Source organism: Garra rufa, chromosome 1 (assembly GCF_049309525.1).
Source record: "Garra rufa chromosome 1, GarRuf1.0, whole genome shotgun sequence".
NCBI lineage: Eukaryota > Metazoa > Chordata > Actinopteri > Cypriniformes > Cyprinidae > Garra > Garra rufa.
This window is the reverse complement of record NC_133361.1, coordinates 16,795,100-16,819,163: the sequence shown is the minus strand read 5'-3', so window position 1 is coordinate 16,819,163 and position 24,064 is coordinate 16,795,100. Positions and strand designations below refer to the sequence as shown.

Here is a 24,064-nt window from a genome sequence, read left to right as displayed (position 1 = left end):
ATGTCCCTTACTTTAATAATGTTAAACCACAATATGACCGGTATGTACTATTGTTTATTACTTAAATGTAATGTTGTCTTAGCTACAGTATGTAAAGTTAGACTGAATCTCTCGTGGTGTATGTGGCCGTTCACATGTCGCGTTTTTTGCGCACTTAAGTTAGTTATTTCAAATGTAGATGCCAATATACGCTCATAATGGAAGCTCGTTTTTTCCAGGCGCGGGACATGGTTGCTTAGCAACGGCAGACGCCATGTGAGAGCAAGCTGCGTTTTGGAAAGAATGAGAAACTGATGAGAAAGCGACGCGTTTTCACGCGTTTTTAGGCGCGGCATGTGAACGGCCCCTTACTCTTCCTCTGTTTTAGTGAATGCCTGTGTTGCATTACAAACTAGGAGACCAGTATAAACCTTAAACTAATTGAACCACATTTGTTTTTCAGATTTGATCAGATTTCACAAGACTTTAGGAAGCTATATCCAGAGGCAGACTTTTTGAAGACTGGGCTACAGTTGCAGACCTAATTCTTGCCAGCATAAGGGTGTATATATATATATATATATAAACACAGTGGTGGCCAAAATTATTATAACTGTTGTATTTTCAGTGTTTGTTATCTTTTGCTGTAGTGTGTCAGTAAGAAATATCAGTTTACATTTCCAAACATTCATTTTGCCTTTAATTGTGATAATCCAGTGAGGTTTTTGTTTGCACAACAGCCAATCCTTCAGACAGAGATCTGATCTCATCATCATCCAGTCCGTCTGGAATGACATGAAGAAACAGAACAAACTGAGACAGACTTAATCCAGAAGAACTGTGACAACGTCTCCAAGATGCTTCAAAAGACCTACCTGCAAAGCTACCTGAAAAACTGTGCAAGTGCACCTAGTGTAGGGCAAAAGTTGCTTTAAACGCAAAAGGATGGTCAAACCAAATGTTGATTTAATTTAGTTAATCAAGGTTAATTGATAAAGAACATTTATTTATGGCATTATTTTTGACAGCATCATTTTATGACATTTTTAGACAAGTGCTTAAAACTTTTAACAGTACTGTAGCTTTGCAGTTAGGTCTCTTGGAGCATCTTGGAGACGCTGTCACAGTTCTTCTGGATGATGATGAGATCAGATCTCTGTGTGGAGCACTGGCTGTTGTGCAAACAAAAATGTCACTGGATTATCACAATTAATGGCAAAATGAATGGAAATGTAAACCGATATTTCCTACTGACACACTACAGCAAAAGAGAAATCACTGACTTAAAACCTTATTTAGCAGGTGAAAATACTAGTGTTCTAATAATTTTGACCACAACTGTATGAAAAGTTGAGAAGCAAAATGAGCATTTATTTCATTCCTCTGTGTTTATGTTCATAAAATACACTTAACTTAAAATGTTAGTTATGTTGCAAGACTAAATGCCGTATAATTAACAGGTGGGGACCAACATGGTGGATTTGAGCCTTGGGATGAGACAACAACATTTCTAGACCTTCGCCATTGTTCCAGGCCATGCCATTGAAGCGGACTTGTTGCCTGGGAATTTCTCCAGCTTGCAGTATATCATATTGATGGACATAAGTCTTCATGTGTGAAGTTTTTGAGGGCAAAAGTTTTTTTTCTTGGCCACTTGTAACATGTTTTAAATTGTAAGAATTGTCTGGTGGACTCTTTGTTTGGCTTAGTTTTAATGGCACGATGTTTGGAATGATTCTAATGTGGTAATAATTCATTTTTGAGTGTTCTGCTGCTGCAATGTTGACATAAAGAATAGGAATATATTGTGCCTTGTTTACAGTTTTGTGTTTAAAATAAACTGATCTACTAAAACCGTTATTTGTGTCTGTAAGGGTTGGACAAAATGTGTGACAGCTGCACCTATTTGAAAACTATTAAAAAGAAATATGAAAACTCATTAAATTGACATTTACAGATGCATTTTTTTGTGTTGTGTAACTGTATTACAGGAAAACAATAATAATTTTACATTCTTTTGTGATTTATATATTATTATTGGTAAATATTAAGGTAGCAAGGCAATTAGACAACAAATAACCCAATATTTAGGTAGTGTTTAACCCAGCAACACAGTTAATCTGACCCACTGGTTGGGTCAAATAAACAACCCAGCATTTTGGGTCAAATGATTTAACCCAGCACTTGGGTCAAAACAACCCAACGCGTGTTCTGTCCCATAGTTACCCAGCAGCTGGGTTATGGTTGGGTTATTTTTTAACCCAGCACTTTTTAGAGTGTATCAATTTTCAACCCGCTTTGTATTATTGCAGTGTTTCTAATATCTGTAAATGACTTATGCGTACCTATAAATCCCTTTTTACTTATAAGCAACACTCTGCAGGATGACTCATAATGAAATGATGAGTTTTGACAAAAACACTTTTTGCATCAACAAAATGACAAAATACTGTGTTTTGCGTCATGCAGCAGAGTTTTGCTGACAAATAAAACTGGGGTTCTCTGAGAAATCTTTTACATATATTAGCAAATTTGTAACAATCAAAGTGGATTGAAAATTGTTGAACATACCCTTTACAGTTTTTTAAGATTGTTTACACTCTAAAATAAAAATTTTCACACAATTTGCAAAATTCTACTCCAAGGAGCAAAACACCGCCACAGATTTGCACAACATTACACACAATGTCTGCTTCACTCTTTTTGCAAAACATTACACACAGTGATTTGTAAAACTCTACACACATTTCGACACCTTAGACACAGATAAGGATTGTGAGGTTACTTCCTTGTCATTACAAAGCACCGGATTGCCAATGACCACACTAATGAACAAATTGGATAAACACATCCACAAGGTGTGGAAGCACACATGTGCTAATTTGAAAACGCAGCACTCAGGTGTGCTATAAAAGGCGGCAGGTGAGTTCACCTGTATTCATCAAAAATTATGTGGATGAAATCTTATGGCCTGATCCAGCCAGACGGAGAGATGAGGAATAGTTACAGTATTTGTGTTGCTTTTTTTTTCAGAGTCAAACTGTATGTACCTCATGCAGTAATTTTTATTTGTCTACAGATTTTATTTGTTTCATTGATTTCATTGTTGGTTGATTACTGTAACTGATTATGGTAAGAAATACTGTATTTCTTGAATTGAAATAAATACTTGAAATATTCAGTCTGCAGCATTGTGCAGTGCTTGGCAAGTTTATAGTAGGCCTATTTGTGTACATTCTCCCTATATCTCAAACTAATCATGAAGAATGTTGTGGGTTTGTCACTATTTTGTTTTGTCATCGAAATGATCCCTTACATAACAATGTCTGTCCAAAAATCTAGCACATGCTATTTCCTAAAATTAGTTTTTTTACAAATGTGTTTTTTATTTATCACAGCAGTGTGAAACTGTCTGCAATAGTGTCTGATCATTGAGGACTGTGTTGGTTAAATGAAAACTAATAGCATTTTCACAAATATGTGTATATGTTTTGACTGAAATGTGTATGTTTTGACTGAAGTGTGTCATTTTGCAAACAATCTAGGAATTCTGAAAATTGAGTGTGGTGTTTGGATAATTGTAATTATATTTTGAAAAAAAGAACCCGGTTTTCGAAATTGTGTGTAAACAATTGAAAAAAACTGTAATAATGTTAAAGGATTGTGTTTAACTGAACACTTCACTAGAGACTTTAGTAAGGTTTTATCAAAAAAAAATAATAATTTGTATCATATAACTTAAAACATTTTAACTGCTGTAGTGTTTGCTCGGTTATTGTTTTGTGTTCATGTAGCTCTTGTAATATTGTACATCGGTTTATGCCATGAAGATAGATTCGATTCTGATGCGGCAATAAAAATAGATAATTACCTTTATCTTTGAGCTGATGTCATATGGACATTTCTTTTTAAAAATACCCTACAATTGTACTTTTGGTATAATAAACTGGTATACCTAAAGTGTGATAAAACTAATGTTGTAGTAATTTAATTGAATTTAAATGTAATTTAATTGAAATAATTGAGTGGAAGTATAGTGCTAAAGTCCAACAAAATATATAGCTACTGATTGTGTTAAAGTATACTTCAGGTCCACTTTAAATATCTTGCATTTAAAGACATTCTTTATATCTTTATATCTAAATACTGTAGTAATGTTTAGTTTTGTACTTACTGTGGTTTTACTGAAACAGTCTTTGTTAAACAATGGTTATTGTAAAAATATTGATTTAGTTTTTAATATGGTTTTACTGCAAATGTGTGGTAAAAAACATAGTTAATCTTTGAAAGAGTGAATGCTTCTCATTTGTATGTCACTTTTGATACAAGTATCTGATAAATGTAAATGTATTTGTATATTTAATGTCTTCCTTGAAAATGCCCAACCTTTTGACGCTCTCAGCTGCTCTCAACGCTTTCTCTGCCCCGCTTCCAATCCCAAAATGCACCACACGACCGTTTACGCTAAACTTCCATGTGAATGAATTGAAAACGTTTGCTTCGCTACGTAACGGTGCGTTCACACTACAGCGTCAAATTTGCGCTCAGTGCCGCTGGCAACGCTACAACGCCACTGCTTTGGGGAGTGTCAAATTTAGAACAGAGCACGCCTATGGAAAAACAATGTTTACACCCTGTATGCGTTTCATCGTCGTCTTTTAACGGCGGTTCGCAAACTAAACACTGGCATGTAATGAAAACATGCAAAGTGCATTTACTTTTGCATGCCTTTTTTAATGATATGTGATTTCAGCTCAGTAATCCATCAGTTTCGGAAACATGCGTCATAATCTTGCCTTGCCTACTTTTCACAGCGATTGGTTGTCGCCCGGCGTTTTGCGCTCGAGATTTGCATGAAGTTGAGGAATGTCCAACCTTTTGACACTCTCAGCTGCTCTCAACGCCTTCTCCGCGCCGGTTCTAATCCCAAAATGCACCACGTGACCGTTTATGCTCAACTTCCATATGAATGAATTGAAAACACTCGCTTTGCCCCGCTCGCTATGTGCCAGTGTGAACGCACCGTAAGGATGAGCAAAACGCCGGTGAACCGCGCCCACGCAGAGCAGCCGGGATTTAAAGCTGCATCGGCCGGCGTTCGGCCGGAGAGCATTTGCGATCAAATGCCGACATCGCTGTGACGTCTTGCCGATTAGCAAACGATCTCTGAGTGACATCGCGCCGATGGAGTTTTGTAAGTCGGAATGACGTCGGCCCGACGTATGTGTGCTGTCTGGGTACTGTGTACGTTTCTATAATTATAGTGTACCTATTAAAGCACGTAGGCCTACGTGTAGGGAGAACGTTACATTTTGATAATTGGGCATAACAACCAGATATACGACCTGCAAAAAAACTTTAAGCAAATCAACAGGTATCTCTATTACTGTACCAGGCATAAATCGTACATTTGGTGTATCTTCACATAAGCTTTTTTAAATTACTGGGAAAATATACTCTTGTTCCATGTAATTACAGTGTAAGTGCGGCATCTGCAGGTTGTAAATTGAAGTGGCAAGTATTCCTCTCTTGTTCAACGAAGTTACAGGGTAGATACAATACATATAACAATGTGACCTCATAATAATTCGTATGTATTTTACGTAAAATGTGGTTCTACAAAACATACATTTATTTACGTTTTTACAGACACTAAATGTACAATACTGAGATATTTACATTGTCTAAACATTTAATATGTACTTAATATGAAATTATAACATTTGTTCTGTGTGATTTCTGTTGCCAGCTCATTTCCAAGAATAGGTCTACATAATGTTATTAAGACTACACTTTAAACCCTTAAAATAAATAAAATTTCTGCAATTGTTTAATCAGTCATGTAATATTAGGCACGTTTGAGATGAGCAAAATCTGCACAGAATCGATCACCGGTGATCAACGCAAGATGCATGCCGGTTAGAAAAGTGTCCGAGTTACGTCCGACTTGCTCTGACATCGTGCTGACGTGTGGCAAAAAAACTCTCGCGATGGCGAGATTGAGCAGTCGGGAGCAGTAGCTCTCCACCGACTGCGCTGACCCAAAGCACGATGGGAAACGACTGGCTGACGACACAGCTTAATGCTTAATGCTCATTGGTTCAATCAACTGTGATGTTGCGTTCTTTTCTAAAATGTTTTATTTTTTAATCTAATATCATGTGGTTATGTGTTTAAATTCTGCATGAAAATGAACATATACAGAGTATGCCATTACTATGTACAGGTATATTAGGTGCAAATTTGGATGTAAGTAGGTATTAATAAATACTGAATAGATTAATAAAGTGTATAATACTAGTGCTGCATGTTCCACGTTTACTGACAAGTGTTCATGAGATGGATTGCCTGGGGAAAAAAAAATCTGTTCCGGTGTCTGGTCGTCTTGGTGCTCAGTGCTCTGTAGCGCCGACCAGATGGAAACAGTTCAAAGAGCGAGTGTGCGGGATGTGAGGGGTCCAGAGTGATTTTGCCAGCCCTTTTACGCACTCTGGATAAGTAGAGATCTTGAAGGGTAGGAAGGGTTGTACCAATGATTCGCTCAGCAGTCCGGACTATGCGATGTAGTCTTCAGATTTCAGAATTGGTAGCTGAGCTGAACCAGACAGTAATTGAAGTGCAGAGGACGGATTCAATGATGGCAGAGTAGAGCTGTTTCAGCAGTTCCTGTGGCAGGTTGAGCTTCCTCAGCTGGCGGAGGAAGTACAGTCTCTGCTGGGCCTTTTTCACAATGGAGTCTATGTGAACATCCCACTTCAGGTCCTGGGAGGTGGTATTGCCATGGAACCTGAATGACTCCACTGTGTTAACAGTGCTGTTCAAGATGGTGAGTGGGGGGAGAGCAGGGGGGTTTCTCCTGAAGTCAATGATCATCTCCACAGTCTTGAGCTCCAGGTTGTTATGACTGCACCAGACAGCCAGCTCTTTAACCTCCTGTCTGTAAGCAGACTCATCACCGTCTTGAATGAGGCCGATGAGTGTGGTGTTGTCTGCGAACTTCAGGAGCTTGACAGAGGGGTCTTTAGAGGTACAGTCATTCGTATACAGGGAGAAGAGCAGTGGGGAGAGAACACAACCCTGAGGGGCGCCAGTGCTGGTAGTCCGGGTGCTGGATGAGAATTTTTCCAGCCTCACTAGCTGCTGTCTGTCTGTCAGGAGTCTGTTGATCCACTGACAGAGAGCGGTGGGCACGGAGAGCTGAGATAGTTTGGGAAGGAGTAGGTTTGGGATGATGGTGTTAAAGGCTGAACTGAAGTCCACAAACAGGATCCTCACATAAGTCCCTGATTTATCCAAATGCTGCAGGATGAAGTGTAAACCCATGTTCACTGCATCATCTTCAGACCTGTTTGCTCGATAAGCAAACTGCAGGGGGTCCAGTAAGGGACCGGTGATGTCCTTCAGACGAGCCAAAACCAGTTTTTCAAACGACTTCATGACTACAGATGTTAGCGCCACAGGTCTGTAGTCGTTGATTCCTGTTATTTTGGGTTTCTTTGGAATGGGAATGATTGTCGAACGTTTGAGGCAGTTCGGTACTTCACACATCTCCAGAGACCAATTGAAGATTAGTGAGAAGATGGGGGCCAGCTGGTCAGCACAGGTTTTCAGACAGGCTGGTGTCACACCATCAGGGCCTGGTGCCTTCCTTCTTTTGTTCTGTCTAAAGACCTGGCGAACATCTCTTTCACTGAAGTGGATTGTCGGAGTGGGGGAGAGCGGTGTTGTTAGGGCTATTGTTGGAGGTGTGAATGGAGTTTTTTCAAACCTGCAATAGAACTCGTTCAGGTCGTCTGCCAGTTGCAGATTCTCCACCATGCAGGGGGATGGTGTCTTGTAGTTAGTGATGGCTTTCAGGCTGTCCCACACTGATGAAGAGTCACTGGAAGAGAATTAATTCCTTATCTTTTCGGAATAATTCTTCTTTGCCACTTTGATCTCCTTTTCCAGTGTGTATTTGGCCTGCTTATATAAGACACTGTCCATTTTCCTGTAAGCATCCTCTTTGGCGTGACAAAGCTGTCTGAGTTTTGCAGTGAACCATGGTTTGTCATTGTTGAAAGTTAAACGAGTTCTGGTAGGAATGCACGTATCCTCATAGAAACTGATATATGAAGTAACAGTGTCTGTGAGCTTGTCCAGATCGGTAGCAGCAGCTTCGAAAACACTCCAATCAGTACATTCGAAACAGGCTTGTAAAACCCACTCTGTTTCATTGGTCCATCTCTTCACAGACTTTGCTACAGGTTTAGCAGATTTAAGTTTTTGCCTGTATGTTGGTATAAGATGAACCAGGCAGTGATCAGAGAGTCCCAAAGCTGCCCGTGGGACAGAGTGATATGCATTCCTTATTGTGGTGTAACAGTGGTTCAATACATTACTGTCTCTGGTTGGATATGTAACATGTTGACTGTATTTTGGCAGTTCATGGGAGAGATTTGCTTTGTTAAATCCCCAATAATGATTAAAACAGAGTCCGGGTGTTGTTGTTCCATCGCGGTGATCTGATCAGCGAGTTTCTGCAAAGCCAGGCTCACGTGCGCTTGCGAAGGAATGTAGATGCTCACGAGAATGAACGAGCAAAACTCTCGCAGCGAGAACGGCTTACACACTGCAAAAAAAAAGCATTTTTCTGTGAAAACACAGAGTGGCAGAGTTTGAGAAATCCTTGTTAGACCGGGAGAGCAGGAGGAGTTCGTCCGTTTTGTTGGGAAGAGAGAGGAGATTTGCCAGATGTATGCTTGGCAACGATGTGCGGAGACCGCGCTGTCTGAGCTTCACGACCGTGCCGGCTCGTTTTCCCCGTCTGCGCGTCCTGTATCGCTTGATCAGCGCCGCCGCTCCGCCAACTACAAGATTAAATAAAACGTCCGAATAATCGAAAACCGGTTGAAAGTTTTGTGGTGTGTTCTGCCGAATGTTCAGCAGTTCATCCCGGGTAAAACTGATTGTGTTTGCAAAACAAAAAAACAGGAAAAACTAACAAAAACACTAAAACAACTGGAGAGCTAGGCACAGAGGCTGCCATCCGCGGCGCCATCTTGTTGTGTATCTCTATCTTTAGGCAGATGGCTTGGCTCAGGATGTCCAAAATCCATCAGCTTTGTTGCCTCAGATGCCCTCCATACATGGGGTTCCATTCTACCCTCACACAGTTCTTTGGATATCTGCACACACAAGTTACCAGACATTGGACGCTTGGAACAGCCAGTGTGCAGGGAGTCACTTTAGCACCATTGGACTGTTCAGTTCAGGCTCTCTGTCACATTTTATGTGCATGTGGCCATGACAGTCCTTACACTTGCCTCTGATTTCTATGTAGTTTTCTGTGGCTGATGGATAGACTTTGGCTCTTTTAAAGGCAAATGTTTAGGGGCTTTTCACTTCATGCCAAATATGATGATTCATCACATGCTCCAGATTCCAGGCTTCAAAATATTGTATTCCCTTTTTTTGTGCTTTAGAGAACTTGTTTTTGTACTGAACTGTTTCAGGCATAAATTCAATCCATTTCTGAAATGAAACTTTGAGATCAAAAGTCCAGCAATCTTTTGGTCTGGGGGAAAGGGGTCCTGGCTCAAAATCAGTGTCATCACTACTGCCACTTGTTTCATTATCACTTTCATCTTGAATAAACCCTAAAGCAGTCCAGATGTTGTGTCTATTTAATTTAACAAAAGTGTATAGAGCCTTTGCGGTGATCTTGTTCTCTAGCTGCATGCAAAGCTCTGTCTAGGTGCTCTGATTAGTAAAAGCTATGTTGCCATTTTTGACTATGGCCTCTTGTGATGAACACAGGACTGTGAAAATAGAATCCCTGTCAACTGCTGGTTTCTTGGGCATCTGGCATAAACAAAATATAATTACTCAAATAATCCTGACACCAAAAATGGCATGTATAATATAAACCTATATGGATGTTATATCTTATATTACTCAAAATATGGTAATGTTGATCCCTAAATGCACAACATATTCTAAAAACTAACATGGGGCATACGTACAACTGTAATTAGCATTTAATTGGTGATGATACAAGTGATATAAGTACAAGCAATCAGTTTTTGGTGGCTGAGTGACCGGAGAATGACCTTTAAATAAATATTTTATATCTAACAAACCAAAGCAGCACAAACAAAGCACAAACGATTGAGACTATTTTTGCAACGTTTTGAGTTGGTGAACCTCATTTATCGTTAAAAAGTATATAATTTTTATTTTTATTTCTAGAAACTGACGGATTGTTTCGCTAGATAAAACCCTTATTCCTCAGCTGGGATCATGCAAAAACTTTTGAAGCTGCATTGAATCTCAATTTGGATCTTCAGCCCATTGATCCCCATTGAAGTCCACTATATGGAGAAAAATCATTGAATGATTTCCTCAACAACCATAATTTCTTTTCGACTCAAGAAAGAAAGACATGAATATCTTAAATGATGGAGGTGAGTAAATTATCAGGACATTTTTATTCTGGAAGTGAACTAATCCTTTGAGGTCATTTATTGTACTATTTTAGAGGGGAAGACTTAACAAGAAATACTTTAACCCTGGATCATTCAAAATGAAATCTGATAACAAATGGAATCTAAGAAATAACCTTTTTGTAATATAAAAGTGGGAGTAATACAGTCTCTTCTTAAATCCAAGTACAGAAGTATTCTAGGATGCATCGCATAATGCTTTTTCCCCTTTTTTAATATTATTTTTACATTACATAAAATAAAATTGTTATTTATATAATATAATATAATATAATAATAAATGCTAATATTTAATACTATGTGATTGTGATTACTTGGCATATCATGTAATTAATTCAATAAAAACATTAATTGGCAGGCATGATGTTTTACTCGCACTGATAAAAATGATTTTGTGGTGAAGTAAGTAATACAGAAGAACAAATGTAATTTCTACATTGAATAATTTAGTTTACTCAAGAATTTAAAAAAGAGTAAATTCAATATTAGTACTCAATTAAACCCTGTAGAATTTAAAATGTGAACTTATAAGTACGTTTTACTTGGAAAGGTTTGTTTCAAGTAAAATTTGTACCCACCAGACTATAAACCTCATGAAGTACAAAACATTATACTGAAGTTACAATTCTCATCAAAGTAGCAGGGTTCTGAAAAAAAACGCCTGTGTCTGGTTCATATTTCTCATGTTGGTGGTTTAAGTCCAGGGCCTGTGACTGCTTTCTCTGATATTTAATTTCTGTGTCAGCATATGCTACAAAATGGATTAATGTGTAGATTCTGTGGTAAAGCATTGCAACAAACTGCATTATCAGCAATACTGTAAAGCTCAGTAGAAACATTAGTGCGATTGGATCTAGGGAAAACACTTCTGTTGTGGAATGAGTCCCATTGGGATAGATTTTGGGGATTTTTATGGAGACTGAGTCACCAATCGTCTGTAGGAATAAAGTTGCCACCACCCAAAGTGCATTGCAGAAGAAAAAGGCAAATGTAACCTGTATGGAAAAGAAAAGCAAAACAACATGAAGACTAATATTTACTGTTCAAATGCAAATACTTTAGGCAAAAACAATAAAAAGTACTCTTTGCATGCTGACATGCTGACTTACTTTATTTCGAAGTTCTCTAAGATCATCAGCTATTTTTTCCTGCTGTTCTTTATTCTCTTTAAGAGGTTCCAGATATTTCTCCTGCAGTTTTCTCCAGAAATACTTTTCTTCCTGTAACATGTGGAAAAAAAGAGGCATTAAAACGTATCAGTGAAAATGTAAATATCTAATCAGCAACTCAATGCATAAAAGCATGACATGCTCAAAAAATGCTGTTGTTATAGTTTAGTGTATTGAAATTATAGTTGTATTTTATTATTTCGTTAGTTATACTTACCAAAGGAAGTGCAGATTCATCCAAGGGAAAGTTGTTAGGTTTCATCCGCAGACGTTCAATCCAAGCTTTTGGAATTAAATATATATTAGTCAAATACAAACACTAGCTAGAATATTATGATATTATGTATGGAAGTCATACTTACTTTGATGAGGAATAAGCTGGACCTCCTGTTCCCTATGGTGTAGGAATATAGTATTATTTTCAGTTGTAAAAGTAAAAGTTGTAAAATTAAAAACCAAACTATATATAATAATAAATAGTTAAAATAATATACTACAGATGGATGGAAGAGTCAGTGTAAATATCTCCTTTATGATATGATATGAAATAACTTTATTGTCAGACGAATCTGAAATTTTTCTTGCATAACAGTATGTTGACACTCTTCACAAACAGACAGTTTGTGTGGACATGTTTGTACCTTTGTGTTTCTACGGGAGTAGGTGGCTTTTTGGTTTGTGCTATGATTTCTGTTGATGCAATCTCCTCATTCAGATACTCAGCTTCCAAGCATGGACACTTGCAGCATGTGGCATTCATGATCTTCCTCTTGAAGGTATCTACTGCGGTAGTTTTAGCCTGGCCTCCAGTTTCACGAGTGCCCCATGTGACATTGTTCATGTTGACTATGGAGTAAATAACTAAGAGTAGATACCCACTGGGAATGCAGAGGATATATAACAATCCATAGATGACCAGTGAGAACTCCTGAGGGTGCAAAGCTGCTGTGATGAGGTACAAAGATACCATGCCAATGAGGAACAGACCGCTGGGGGTCAGAAAAGTCTTTTGCTTTACTAGATCACCTATAAGATATAAGAAGAAAAAGTATTATAGACAGGTATTTTTCACAAGTCTATATTAGAGTCTAAATTTAGATTGTCTTTTCTTAAAGAATTCTAAGAAGCTATTCTTAAAGACAAAATGTAAAATAGAAAATAAAATAAAAAAAACTTTACCAATGATTGAGAGTAGTGTTCCCGCCATGAGAAATGCATAGAGTATGCTCATGATTGCTGCAATTTTAATCTGCGTGTCAGATTTCAGTTTGAAGCACAGGATGAGGTAGACAGTAGGGGGCACTATGGCCAAAACTAGGGCTGTATTTGCACCCATTTCAAAGATGAAGACAAAGCTTCCTGCAAGGTAAACAATGCACTTTGATAGAAATTTTGGACAGATGTTACTCTAAAAACAATTTGTATGCCATATTTCTGAAACAGAATATTACAGTTCAAGTCAATTGTTTGCATGCACCTTGCAGAATCTGCTAAATGTTATTTTACCAAAATAAGGATCATACAAAATGCATGTAATTTTTTATTTATTTAGTATTGAACTGAATAAGATAATCCACATAAAAACGTTTTATAAAAATAACCCCGTTCAGAAGTTTACATACACTTGATTCTTAATACTGTATTGTAGCCTGAATGATCCATAGCTGTGTTTTTTGTGTGTTTGTTTAATGATAGTCCCTTGTTTGTTCTGAACAGTTAAACTGCCCACTGTACTTAAGAAAAATCCTACAGGTCCCACAAGTTCTTTGGTTTTTCAACATTTTCCAACAGTGACTGTATAATTATGACATCCATCTTTACACACCGAGGGGGACTAAGGGGCCGAGGCAGTAAACTATGATGTGTACATTTTCTTATTTTGCCTAAATATCATATTTTTATCATTACGTACTACCCTTCAGAAGCTACAGAAGATACTTACATGTTTCCAAAATGACAAAATAATTCTTCAAATTCTAAAAGTTTTTACCCCAGCTCCTAATGCATGTTTTTTTCCTCCTGGAGCATCAGTGAGCATTTGAACCTTCTGTAATAGTTACATATGAGTTCCTCAGTTGTCCTCAGTGTGAAAAGATGGATCTCAAAACCATACAGTCATTGTTGGAAAGGGTTCAAATACACAAAAATGCTGAAAAAACAATAATTTGTGGGACCTGAAGTATTTTTCTGAAGAACAGAAGGCAGTTCAACTGTTCAGGACAAACAAGGGATTTTTGTGGACAAGATGTAAATGTCTTTTATGTGAAATATTTTATTTGGGTCAGTACTAAATAAAAAATAACATGCATTTTGTATGATCCGTCTTATTTTGGTAAAAAGGTATATGTAAACTTTTGACTCAAACTGAAAATGCAATAAGCAAGAATTATTGACTAAACTGCAATTTTACCTGATATCATAAGGCAGATAGTGGCAGGGCCCAAGATGGAAGCTGCCATGCTGATAATCTGGTACAAGATGTACATTTTTGAGATCGAGCTGTTCCTCTGAGAGGTCAGGCTTCCTGAGCTCAAGAGGTCAATGGTGTTAGCCATGGTAGAGGGTCCCCAGCGTCTGCGCTGATTGTAAAACTCTTTAAAGTCTTGTGGAGCATTGGTGTAGGCATCAGATGCTGCATTGTATTCCACCCTCCACCCCTGCTGCAGCAGCAGAGTGCACAACCAGCGGTCCTCACCTGACATTACACCAAACAGAGGGTCAATTACTTTAGTTTATGTTGAATTGATATTATAGTAGTTAGTAGTATTTAGCTTCAAGCAGACCTTGATCATACTGGACGTATTGGCTGGCTTCACTGGCTTTGGTTGTGTATCTCTTCATGACGTTGTCGTCCATAAGTGCGGCTCCTCTGAAAAGACTGAAACATCCAGGGCTGCACAATACACAGCCAAACACATGCTCGGCAGTCTTTTGCAGCCAGTGGCCCACCGCATATTCAAACTTCTGATACCACACCAATGGCCCTTCAAGCATTAGGAAGAGATTATCTCATTAGTCAAATTATCACCTTTAAAATCTATTTAAAAGTAGTCTCTAGTGCATTTTTAAAATAGTTTTTTTGTCTGCTTCTGAGACTTTACAAGTGGAGAATTATTACATATTGTGCTATTGTAAAGGCCTGTATGTTTTCATAGTTTTTTAAGATGAGTCATTGTCTATACTTGTAGTTGCCTAATTTGGCTAGTTTGAATTAAGGAGCAAATACGTATGGTAACTGGAATTTGCTTGCCTACCATGTTCTTCAATGGGGAAATTTGGAAGCCCCATGGTTTATTAGCTGCTATAGGGAAATAACAAGAATAACAATGTGCAGTAAACAGTTAAACTGTTTGCACTACAAACCAGGGTTTAATTAAGGTAATATATTCAAATAAAATATATCCAGCTAAAAATGCTGGATGCAGATGAGACCAAACCCATAAACTTTACAAAAAAAAGGCCGCGCCCACTCTTACAGGAAAAATAAAGTGAATATATTTACAGAGGGCAATGCAACAAGTTAAAAAAAGCATACTTTTTATTTCCATTTATTAAATGGTTAGTTCCACCCTAGTGAAAAAAAACAACAACAGCTAAACCAGTCTAGGCTAGTTGGCTGATTTTAGCTAGTCAACCAGCATGGTTTTAGCTGGTTTTAGCTGGTCAACAGGCTGGTTTTGAAGGGGTTTTGGCCACTTTTCCAGGCTGGTCTTAGCTGGCCAGGCTGAGAAACCACCAGCTTAAACCAGCCTTACCAGCATGGGAGACCAGCTAAAACCAGCAACTTTCAGCTTAAACCAGCTAAGGCCTAGGCTGGTTTAAGCTGTTTTTTTTTTTTTTTTTTTTTTCAGCAGGGCAGTCCATTATTTATTCACGATAAAGTGCAACTATGTGTCAGGATTCAGTCTAGTCTGTTCTGTTTTCCCAGTGTATTCTTCCCCTCTGTTTCTAGTCTAAATGGTTAAGTCCTTGTCTCCCCCTTTTGGTTTTGTCTAAGTTGGTTTAGTCTTGTATTTCCCCCTCGTTATCTTGTTAGCCTGGTTTTAGCTGGTTTTAGCTGGTCAACAGGCTGGTTTTGGAGGGGTTTTGGCCACTTTTCCAGCCTGGCCAGGCTGGTCTTAGCTGGCCAGGCTGAGAAACCACCAGCTTAAACCAGCCTGACCAGCCTAATCAGGCTGGGAGACCAGCTAAAACCAGCAACTTTCAGCTTAAACCAGCTAAGACCAGCCAACCAAGCGCTACTATGTGTCAGGATTCAGTCTAGTCTGTTCTGTTTTTCCAGTGTTTTCTTCCCCTCTGTTTCTAGTCTAAATGGTTTAGTCCTTGTCTCCCCCTTTTGGTTTTGTCTAAGTTGGTTTAGTCTTGCCACGCCCTTCTTGTTGTCAAAAAGGAAGATAGTTGACGTGCGTGCGCGTCTGTGTCAGGTATGATACTTTGTCCGTCAGTTTACACTGTAAGTATCGTCTGTTTTAAACTTAAAACGGAAAGCAGACGTGTTCTCATGCTGAGAGTGAGAGATAAGCAGACGTTAATGTGTGAGAAAATATAAGTAACAATTTACAATATGGTAGCACTAATATGCATTATTTATGCTTAACTAATGCACAGATAATCATGAGTTAATGTATAACTCATGAAGAACTGAACCATTTATAAATTATTACTGCATCAGCAACCATTTAACATTCTATATGATTCATACATTAAGTAATCAATAAAATGTTAGGCTATTAGACAAAGTGTCATAATGTATTAATTCCTAATAACATATAGTATTAACTAATGGTGTAAATTAATGTTTTAATTACTACAATGGGTCGAAGCCATGCATTTCAACTTCCAGTTATCTACTTTAATTAAATATTAGCTAATGATTTGCAAAGATATGATTATGTTATAAATTTACTTGTTGAGGCACATGACAGAGTAATTCAACATCCATAACCACAATTACATATTACTTATCAATTAGTTAATATTCCTTATCATTATCATTATCATAATCAGGAGTTATACTCCTGATTATCTGTGCATTAGTAAAGTGTTATAAAAATATCATATATGGTGTTAAAAACAAATCATTCAGTGGTTACAAACCATTCCTATTGACTGTCTTTATCTCTTGCCATTAACTATCACTGACAGAAACTATTTTTTAAATAATATTTTTTTAACTAATATTTTTTTTTAATATTTTTTTTAAATATTTTTTAATGGAAGGACAGCGTTTGTTTGTTGTTTACATCCAAGTATCGCCAATATGGTCGCGTATCCGGTTAACTGACCAAATCTTACCTTATTGCTTATTTAGAATTTTGATTGTTATTTATTTATATTTTATTCATCTTTCAACCATGTCTTTCTATTTCAGAAATAGTAACTACAATAGACAATACAAAAGAGTATCCTCCGGGAAATCAAAAAACAAAACCAAAATGTGAACAGAGCAGCGTCTACAAGCGAAAAGGGAAAGTGACAAAGTCCATCAGATAACCAGAATCAACACTGGCTTGACTTTTCAGAGGTGGTGAGAGCTACGAAATTTAAAAGCAAGCCAGAGATGGCTTTTTCTTGCTTAACAGGTAAGATATTTTATTGAATGATAAATAGTCATGCAGCTTTCTAACAAGTTCATTAACGTTTGACCTTATAAGACTAGCAACCTTTACATCCAGTGTTAATGTCCTGTAATGTAAACTTTAATTCACAGCATCAGTGTTTCTAATAAATCAAAAAAACAATGACCTGCTTAGATAACATCTTTTAAGTTTTCCAATGAACGACCATGGTTACGATCAGAGCCAAAGCACAGCCAAAACTATCTTCTTTCATAAGACTAATGCAGTTTTATTTTTTAACTGCTAGAGGGACAAAAGTCACATGATGTAGCTTTAAAATATCCAACCTGTGCCTGTTGGATGAATCCTGCCACAGGCAGCTCCAACCTCTGGATAGAGTTTAAGTCTGTCGATTAACAGCATAACTGCAGATGGCTGAAAATCAGTATCCCCATCCAGGGCCAAGATATATGTGTTCTCCCTGTCTTTCTAAGGAGCATTAAAAACATACAGTAGTGAAATATACTGGCTGATATTGCATTAAGCTGTAGAAAGTCTGATATTAAGCCACTAACCTTCAATTTCTCTTGAAGGGAATCTAGTTCTTCACCATCCTTAAGCTTTCTCATGTACTTTCTGTTAAGTCTCCAGCCAAGAATGTAATACAAGTACATTATCTGCAAACACAGATGATTGGTGAAGTTCAAGGCGTAAAAACAACTGTAGCTGTAAACAGTTTTAACTGGATCTTTAAAGAATTTTACCTGAGACCATCTTTTCTTGTGACGGATAAGTGTCTTGTCTTTGAGGTGGACCATCATAAGATTGCCTTTAGGGAGGATGTATTCTAGCCGACCCCCATATGATGTGTTTATGATTGTCTGGTGTGGTAATGCTGCCTTTTGCTTGAATATACATGGGTCCTCTTCACTGAAAAGTCTAATATGTGAAGTCTTGGTAGATTAGTTATTGCACATAAGTTCTCCGAACACAAACAGATATAACTAAGGAGGATTCTTACGTGTAAACTTCTTTAACTACATCCACAAGAATTTCAGCATATTCATTAGCATGTCTTCCATTATCAAAGTCCTTGAAAGCATCATCAAAATAAATATGGAATTCAAACTCAACATCGCTGTGTTTGTCCGACTTGGGCTTATATTTATCAAGCCTGGTAGTAAAAGAAATAGTATTGAAATTACAATTCAATTGAGATTTTTACAAGTTGAGTAAGTGTAGTCTATGTTTACCTGAACATAGAGATAATTATCTTCATCATTTCATCATAGGTCTCATGCCACATCGTTGCACACAGAAACACTCTGATGGTTTCTTTTGCACTAAGAAGTACAGTAAATATTGACTTAGTCACTATAAAACTCAGTTCATAGTAAGATATGTTAGAGATCATATCAAAAAATAAAAAAAACATCTCTGATATTGGATAATAAATTACCAATATGCAACCATACTTAGAAAGTAAAAACACTTACCTCTGTTTCTTCTTTATTATCTTTCCGATTTCAAAACGGGTGTTTAGCAGCATAGACTGTTCTAGAAATGCTCCTTCATACATGCGTCGCACAAACAGATCTTGGGTTCTTTCTATTCGATGGATCTTCAGGAACCAGATGTAAACCGTACTCAGAATGAGTCCTAGCCACCAGCTCAGAGCAGAGAAGCCCAAACAGGCCAGTCCTCCTATGTTCATCTGTACCACAATGTCCCTGGCATCCAGAGTTCTTATAGCATCAGTCATCAGCAAATACAACCATTCATCACTGGAGTTTGGCTGAAGGTTCTCAAAACTGGTTTGATTAGACTCCGGGATCCTGACTACAACTGGAATCAAAAACACTGTCAAAGCGGCGATCGAGGCCAGGTACATGGGCATGATGAAGCTGCGACGCAGGGCATGCATCTTACAAGCCACAACCACAAACCAGCGGCACAAGGCAGAGGATGCAATCTGGATTGCCACCAGTGAAACAACAACTGTTTTAAAGACAAGTTTGTCCGAATTCCAGTTCTGGCCTGATAGAGGAACATAAGCTCCAACCACAGCTGATGTAACCAGGATTCTCATCAAACTAGAGATGATGCAGACCATGTTACGTGACTGAGTGATGTCTATTGAAATGTCTTTTAAAAAAGATACTTTCAAGAGCGTGCTGTAGTTCTCCCACCAGTTCACAGAAACGCAGATGGTTCCCACGATGGCAAGGCCAACTGATATTTTTATCTCTGAGGAACCTTCGAATATTAAATAACTGACTGCAAAGAGCACATAACCTGTGACGATTAAGAAAATTGAGCATATTGGAAGCATTATAATCCGCTTTTTTTCTTTTTCAACACGCTCAGCAACCACCTGGAAGACTGCGGACAGGATGCTCACGCTGTTTAGGATCATCACATTGGTGACAATGTCAAAATGTGGCATGGCTACTATTGTTAGAATTGCAGCGCCCAATGCTACCAGGAACTCAACAAACAGAACCTAGAAGAAAAGTCAAATCAAAGTCAGAAAGTTCATCATAAATTAGGTTCTGTTCTACAACCCTGAAAACACTGGGTGTTAAAAGAAATTGCTAGTAGATGTCAATATCACAAACAATTAAAAAGAAATGGCAAGTATCATTTGAAATAAACATCAGATTTTGAAGTAGAAAAACACTCTAAAAACTTGTTTGCTTACCCAAAATACAGTTTTTTTCGAGGGGATGGTTGCACTCTTGAAAATGAACTTCCATATGCTCTTCAGGAGAAGGAGAACACTCGGCCCAACCAGAACGAAGCCTATGCCAAGTAGGGCAGTCGGTTTTTGTTCTGAACATATAATCTCAGTTTGATTGTTTCCAAATGTAATTAAAAGCAGAAATGATGTCTGTAAACACACAAAAAAATTCAGTCTAACATTTTGTTTAATATTGAGTAGATAAGTTAAATGTTATCCCATTATGCATAAAATGATTAGCCAATGATTAGTAAAACAGCTCACTTTACTGAGTAGTGTGAGGACGAAGACAAGCATGCCAACTATGGCAGACGAGAACCATCTAAAACACTGCACTCGTTTTTTTGGCATCTGCTCATCTTGAATAATTGGCACTTCTTTGCACACATCCCAAGATTGGCTGTTTTAGAAAAAAATAATGGAATAGTATATTGTTAAAGCATATAATAATATATGCACAGACACACACATACACACATGATGAATAAATGTTAGCAAAAAAATCTAAATATTTGCTTTTCAAAAAGAAGAGATTTAAGGGAAAATGTAATATAAAAAAAGTTTAAATGTAGTAATTATGTAAATATACAAACACATCAATCTTATATTCTTATTAAATGTTAGCAGAAATAAGTAAATAATATATATTTTTTTAAATACAACTTTCAATTAGGTTATTCTTAAAAAGTACCTGAATTCTTGTTGTTGTTCCATAGTGATGCTTTCAGAGCAGCAGAAACATTTGATCAGTCATCTGTAAAATGGACAAGAGCTTTATAACCTGATGGGAGGGAGCATTACGCAGTTTTTCAGCACGGTTTCTAAGTAAATTGATGCTAATCAGCTTCACATTTATTGTTTACTTCCTTTATCTTTACGCATCTGCCTTTCAAAGTTCAGTTTAATTTTCCAGTTTCTTTAGAAATTAAAGGGGTTTCCTACAAGCGACTCACCAGATGCACTACATGGTTAAACAAATGTAGGCAATCCCTTCTAATGAATGGATTACACTATTAATGGACATAATTCAAGGAAAGAAAATCGTAATGCTATGCTATACATTGCCATTCCAGGGAATTCTGTTGTTTCACCTTAAAAATGTAACATTGACCCTTTTGTGTTGTTGCATGACAGTGGACTTGCTCATGAGATGCATTAATAATATGGTGTCTGGTAAGAACAAAAAAAGTGTACCTATATAAAGTCCAGACTTGAACCTAAATAAGTACAAAGAACATAAATGTAACTTTGAATCTGTAAGGCATATAAGGAATTTTAAAAATTTAAGGAGAAATCCCTATGTGATTTAGGGTTTCCATGTAAGTAAAAACATTCACCAGACAACAAAGAAATTTATATTTGAAAGTAACGAAGTGATTTTTTCTGGACTGCTAGATCAGGGCAGCTATGATTCTGTCACTTTGCTTTATTACTGTATATTAGGACATGGTTCCTAAACATAGGGGAGAGTGGGGACAGCTGCAACGTGTGGCAGTTGCAACATTGCTTATTTCTTCAAGCAGGAATAAGATACAGTGATAATATTCAAACTGCACATGCTTTATTGGCCCCTCATACTTCCTGGAAGAAATCAGTCACATGTGATCATTCCTTCTACCCAAAATAATTTTCTTGGTAAAGATTTTTTAAGATTAGATTTTTGGCCATAATGTCTAAGTTGTTTGCGTGACGAATTGTAAAAAAAAATAACATTTCAATCTGTGCGTTCTTAGTTTCTAATGGGCATAGTTAGCGTTTGCCAATGATATGTTGTCAAGCTAATATACCAATTTTAATCATGGCTATCACTGTAGGCACAGTTGCAACACACTGTTGAAACCACCCCAACATGCTGTCCCTTTCCACAATATTGATTTAAAAGCTTGCCATAACATTACATAATTGTAACTTTATAATGATAATACTAATGAACCCCTTTAATAGTTACACTGTAAAAAAAAAAAAAATAAATAAAAATCTGTAAAATTTACAGCAAGTTATTGGCAACATTGGTTGCCAGTAATACTGTATTTTTTTACAAGTGCAATGTAAATTATTAACTACAGTTTTACTGTTAAAATACAAGCAACAATATATACATTTTTCACAGCTGCTACTGTGAAATTGCAGCAATAGTTTGCAATTTTATAAGAGTACTGGAAATCATTAAATAACGTGTCACTGTAAAAATATTGTACTACTTTAATTTTTGTATTCTTTATTTGCAGTATTTATTTTCCAGATTGCTGAATAATAATGACTAGCAATTTAAACAATTTATTAACTGCATAAGCTTTAAACAATATTTAACTGCATAAAGTGTTGTATAGCATGAAACTCCTATTATTTAATAAAAACAAAAATAATAATAATTTGACACATCTTAATCTTGAAAAACAGGTCCAATTTTATTAAACAACTCTCTTATTTAATAACTCTCAAATTTGCATGAAAGAAATGTCATAGAACAGTGTTTATTCTGAATTCCAAAATAAATTGGGCATGAAAATATTTACTTGAACCATATTTTACCCTGCTAAATTTTAGGGTTAACCAATATTTAGCCAAAGTTTAACCAACATCAAGTTAATCAACATGGTCATAATTAAATGGTTCTAAATACCACAAAGACAGTGATGAATTTTCACAACTTCATGAACAGTCCAACGTGGCCAAACAACAAGGCCTCAGGTGAGTCCAACAAAACAATACATTAGATATTTTACAAAACAATGATACAGTCAGACACAGACAGAGAGATGACAGATACAGTCAAAGGCAGAGAGATTGATGATTGTTACAGTTAGACCAGTATATTAAACAGTAAAACTGAAAAAAATTAACATTTTTACAAGTTATTACAAGTTTTATATTTTACTATACTTTCAAATAGACTGTATTTCTGAGATGCACGTAACAAATATATCCACTGAGACGGCGAGATGTGATGATGAACCCAAGTGCAGTTTTATTTACAATGATGATAATCCATAATCCAAAGTATAATCCAAACAAACAGAGATCCAAACAAACGATAATCCAAACAGAGACGAGACTTGACACAAACAGACTTGTCTTGGAAACAGACTTGACTTGGAAACAGACTTGACACTCTGAGACGTAGCAGGCAGAGCGTGAAGCCTTGGCGGAGCTGGCAGAGCGTGAAGCCTTGGTGGAGCAGGCAGAGCGTGAAGCCTTGGCGGTGCAGGCAGAGCAGGAAACCTTGGCGGTGCAGGCAGAGCAGGAAATCCCACTATGGACGCCGCCTCGGCAAGAGGCATGGGCGCAGCGGGTTCGTGACCTGGCATGGTGGTCATCTTGGCCGGGGACTCTGGCGTGGCGGCCATCTTATGAGCTGGCTGTGGAAGGGCAGTCATGACAGGTGTAGACTCTGGAGCAGCAGCCATCTTGTGAACAGGCTTTGAGATGGTGGCCATCTTGTAAGCAGACTCTGGAATGGCGGCCATGACAGGTGCAGACTCTGGAGCGGCAGCCATCTTGTGAACAGGCTTTGGAATGGCGGCCATCTTGTGAGCATATTCTGGAGCGGCAGGCTTGGCGTGAGCAGGCTTTGGAACAGCAGGCATGGCGTGAGCAGGCTTTGAAGCAGCAGGCATGACGTGAGCAGGCCCTGAAGCAGCAGACATGACGTGAGCAGGCCCTGAAGCAGCAGACATGACGTGAGCAGGCCCTGAAGCAGCAGACATGACGTTTGCAGTCCTTGAAGCAGCAGACGTGACGTGAGCAGGCCCTGAAGCAGCAGACATGATGTGAGAAGGCCTTGAAACAGCAGACATGATGTGAGAAGGCCCTGAAGCAGCAGACATGACGTGAGCAGGCCCTGAAGCAGCAGACATGACGTGAGCAGGCCCTGAAGCAGCAGACATGACGTAAGCAGGCCCTGAAGCAGCAGACATGACGTGAGCAGTCCTTGAAGCAGCAGACATGACGTGAGCAGGCCCTGAAGCAGCAGACGTGACGTGAAAAGGCCCTAAAGCAGCAGACGTGACGTGAGCAGGCCCTGAAGCAGCAGACGTGACGTGAGCAGGCCCTGAAGCAGCAGACATGATGTGAGAAGGCCTTGAAACAGCAGACATGATGTGAGAAGGCCTTGAAGTAGCAGACATGACGTGA

General features: G+C 37.9%; 1 protein-coding gene across 1 annotated transcript; it reads right to left on the bottom strand.

Moving 5' to 3' along the window:
* Positions 1–9,711: 9,711 nt before the first annotated feature.
* LOC141291639 (uncharacterized) lies at positions 9,712–23,337 on the bottom strand. The gene is made up of 15 exons (XM_073823827.1): positions 23,168–23,337; positions 20,195–20,330; positions 19,892–20,080; positions 18,687–19,693; positions 18,444–18,533; positions 18,212–18,364; positions 17,955–18,129; positions 17,766–17,867; positions 17,538–17,679; positions 14,416–14,616; positions 14,043–14,327; positions 12,812–12,991; positions 12,288–12,658; positions 11,573–11,683; positions 9,712–9,822 (listed from the first exon to the last, which is right to left on the bottom strand). Exons 1-15 carry the CDS (start codon positions 23,335–23,337, stop codon positions 9,712–9,714), a joined length of 3,423 nt encoding a protein of 1,140 aa, XP_073679928.1.
* Positions 23,338–24,064: the final 727 nt, after the last annotated feature.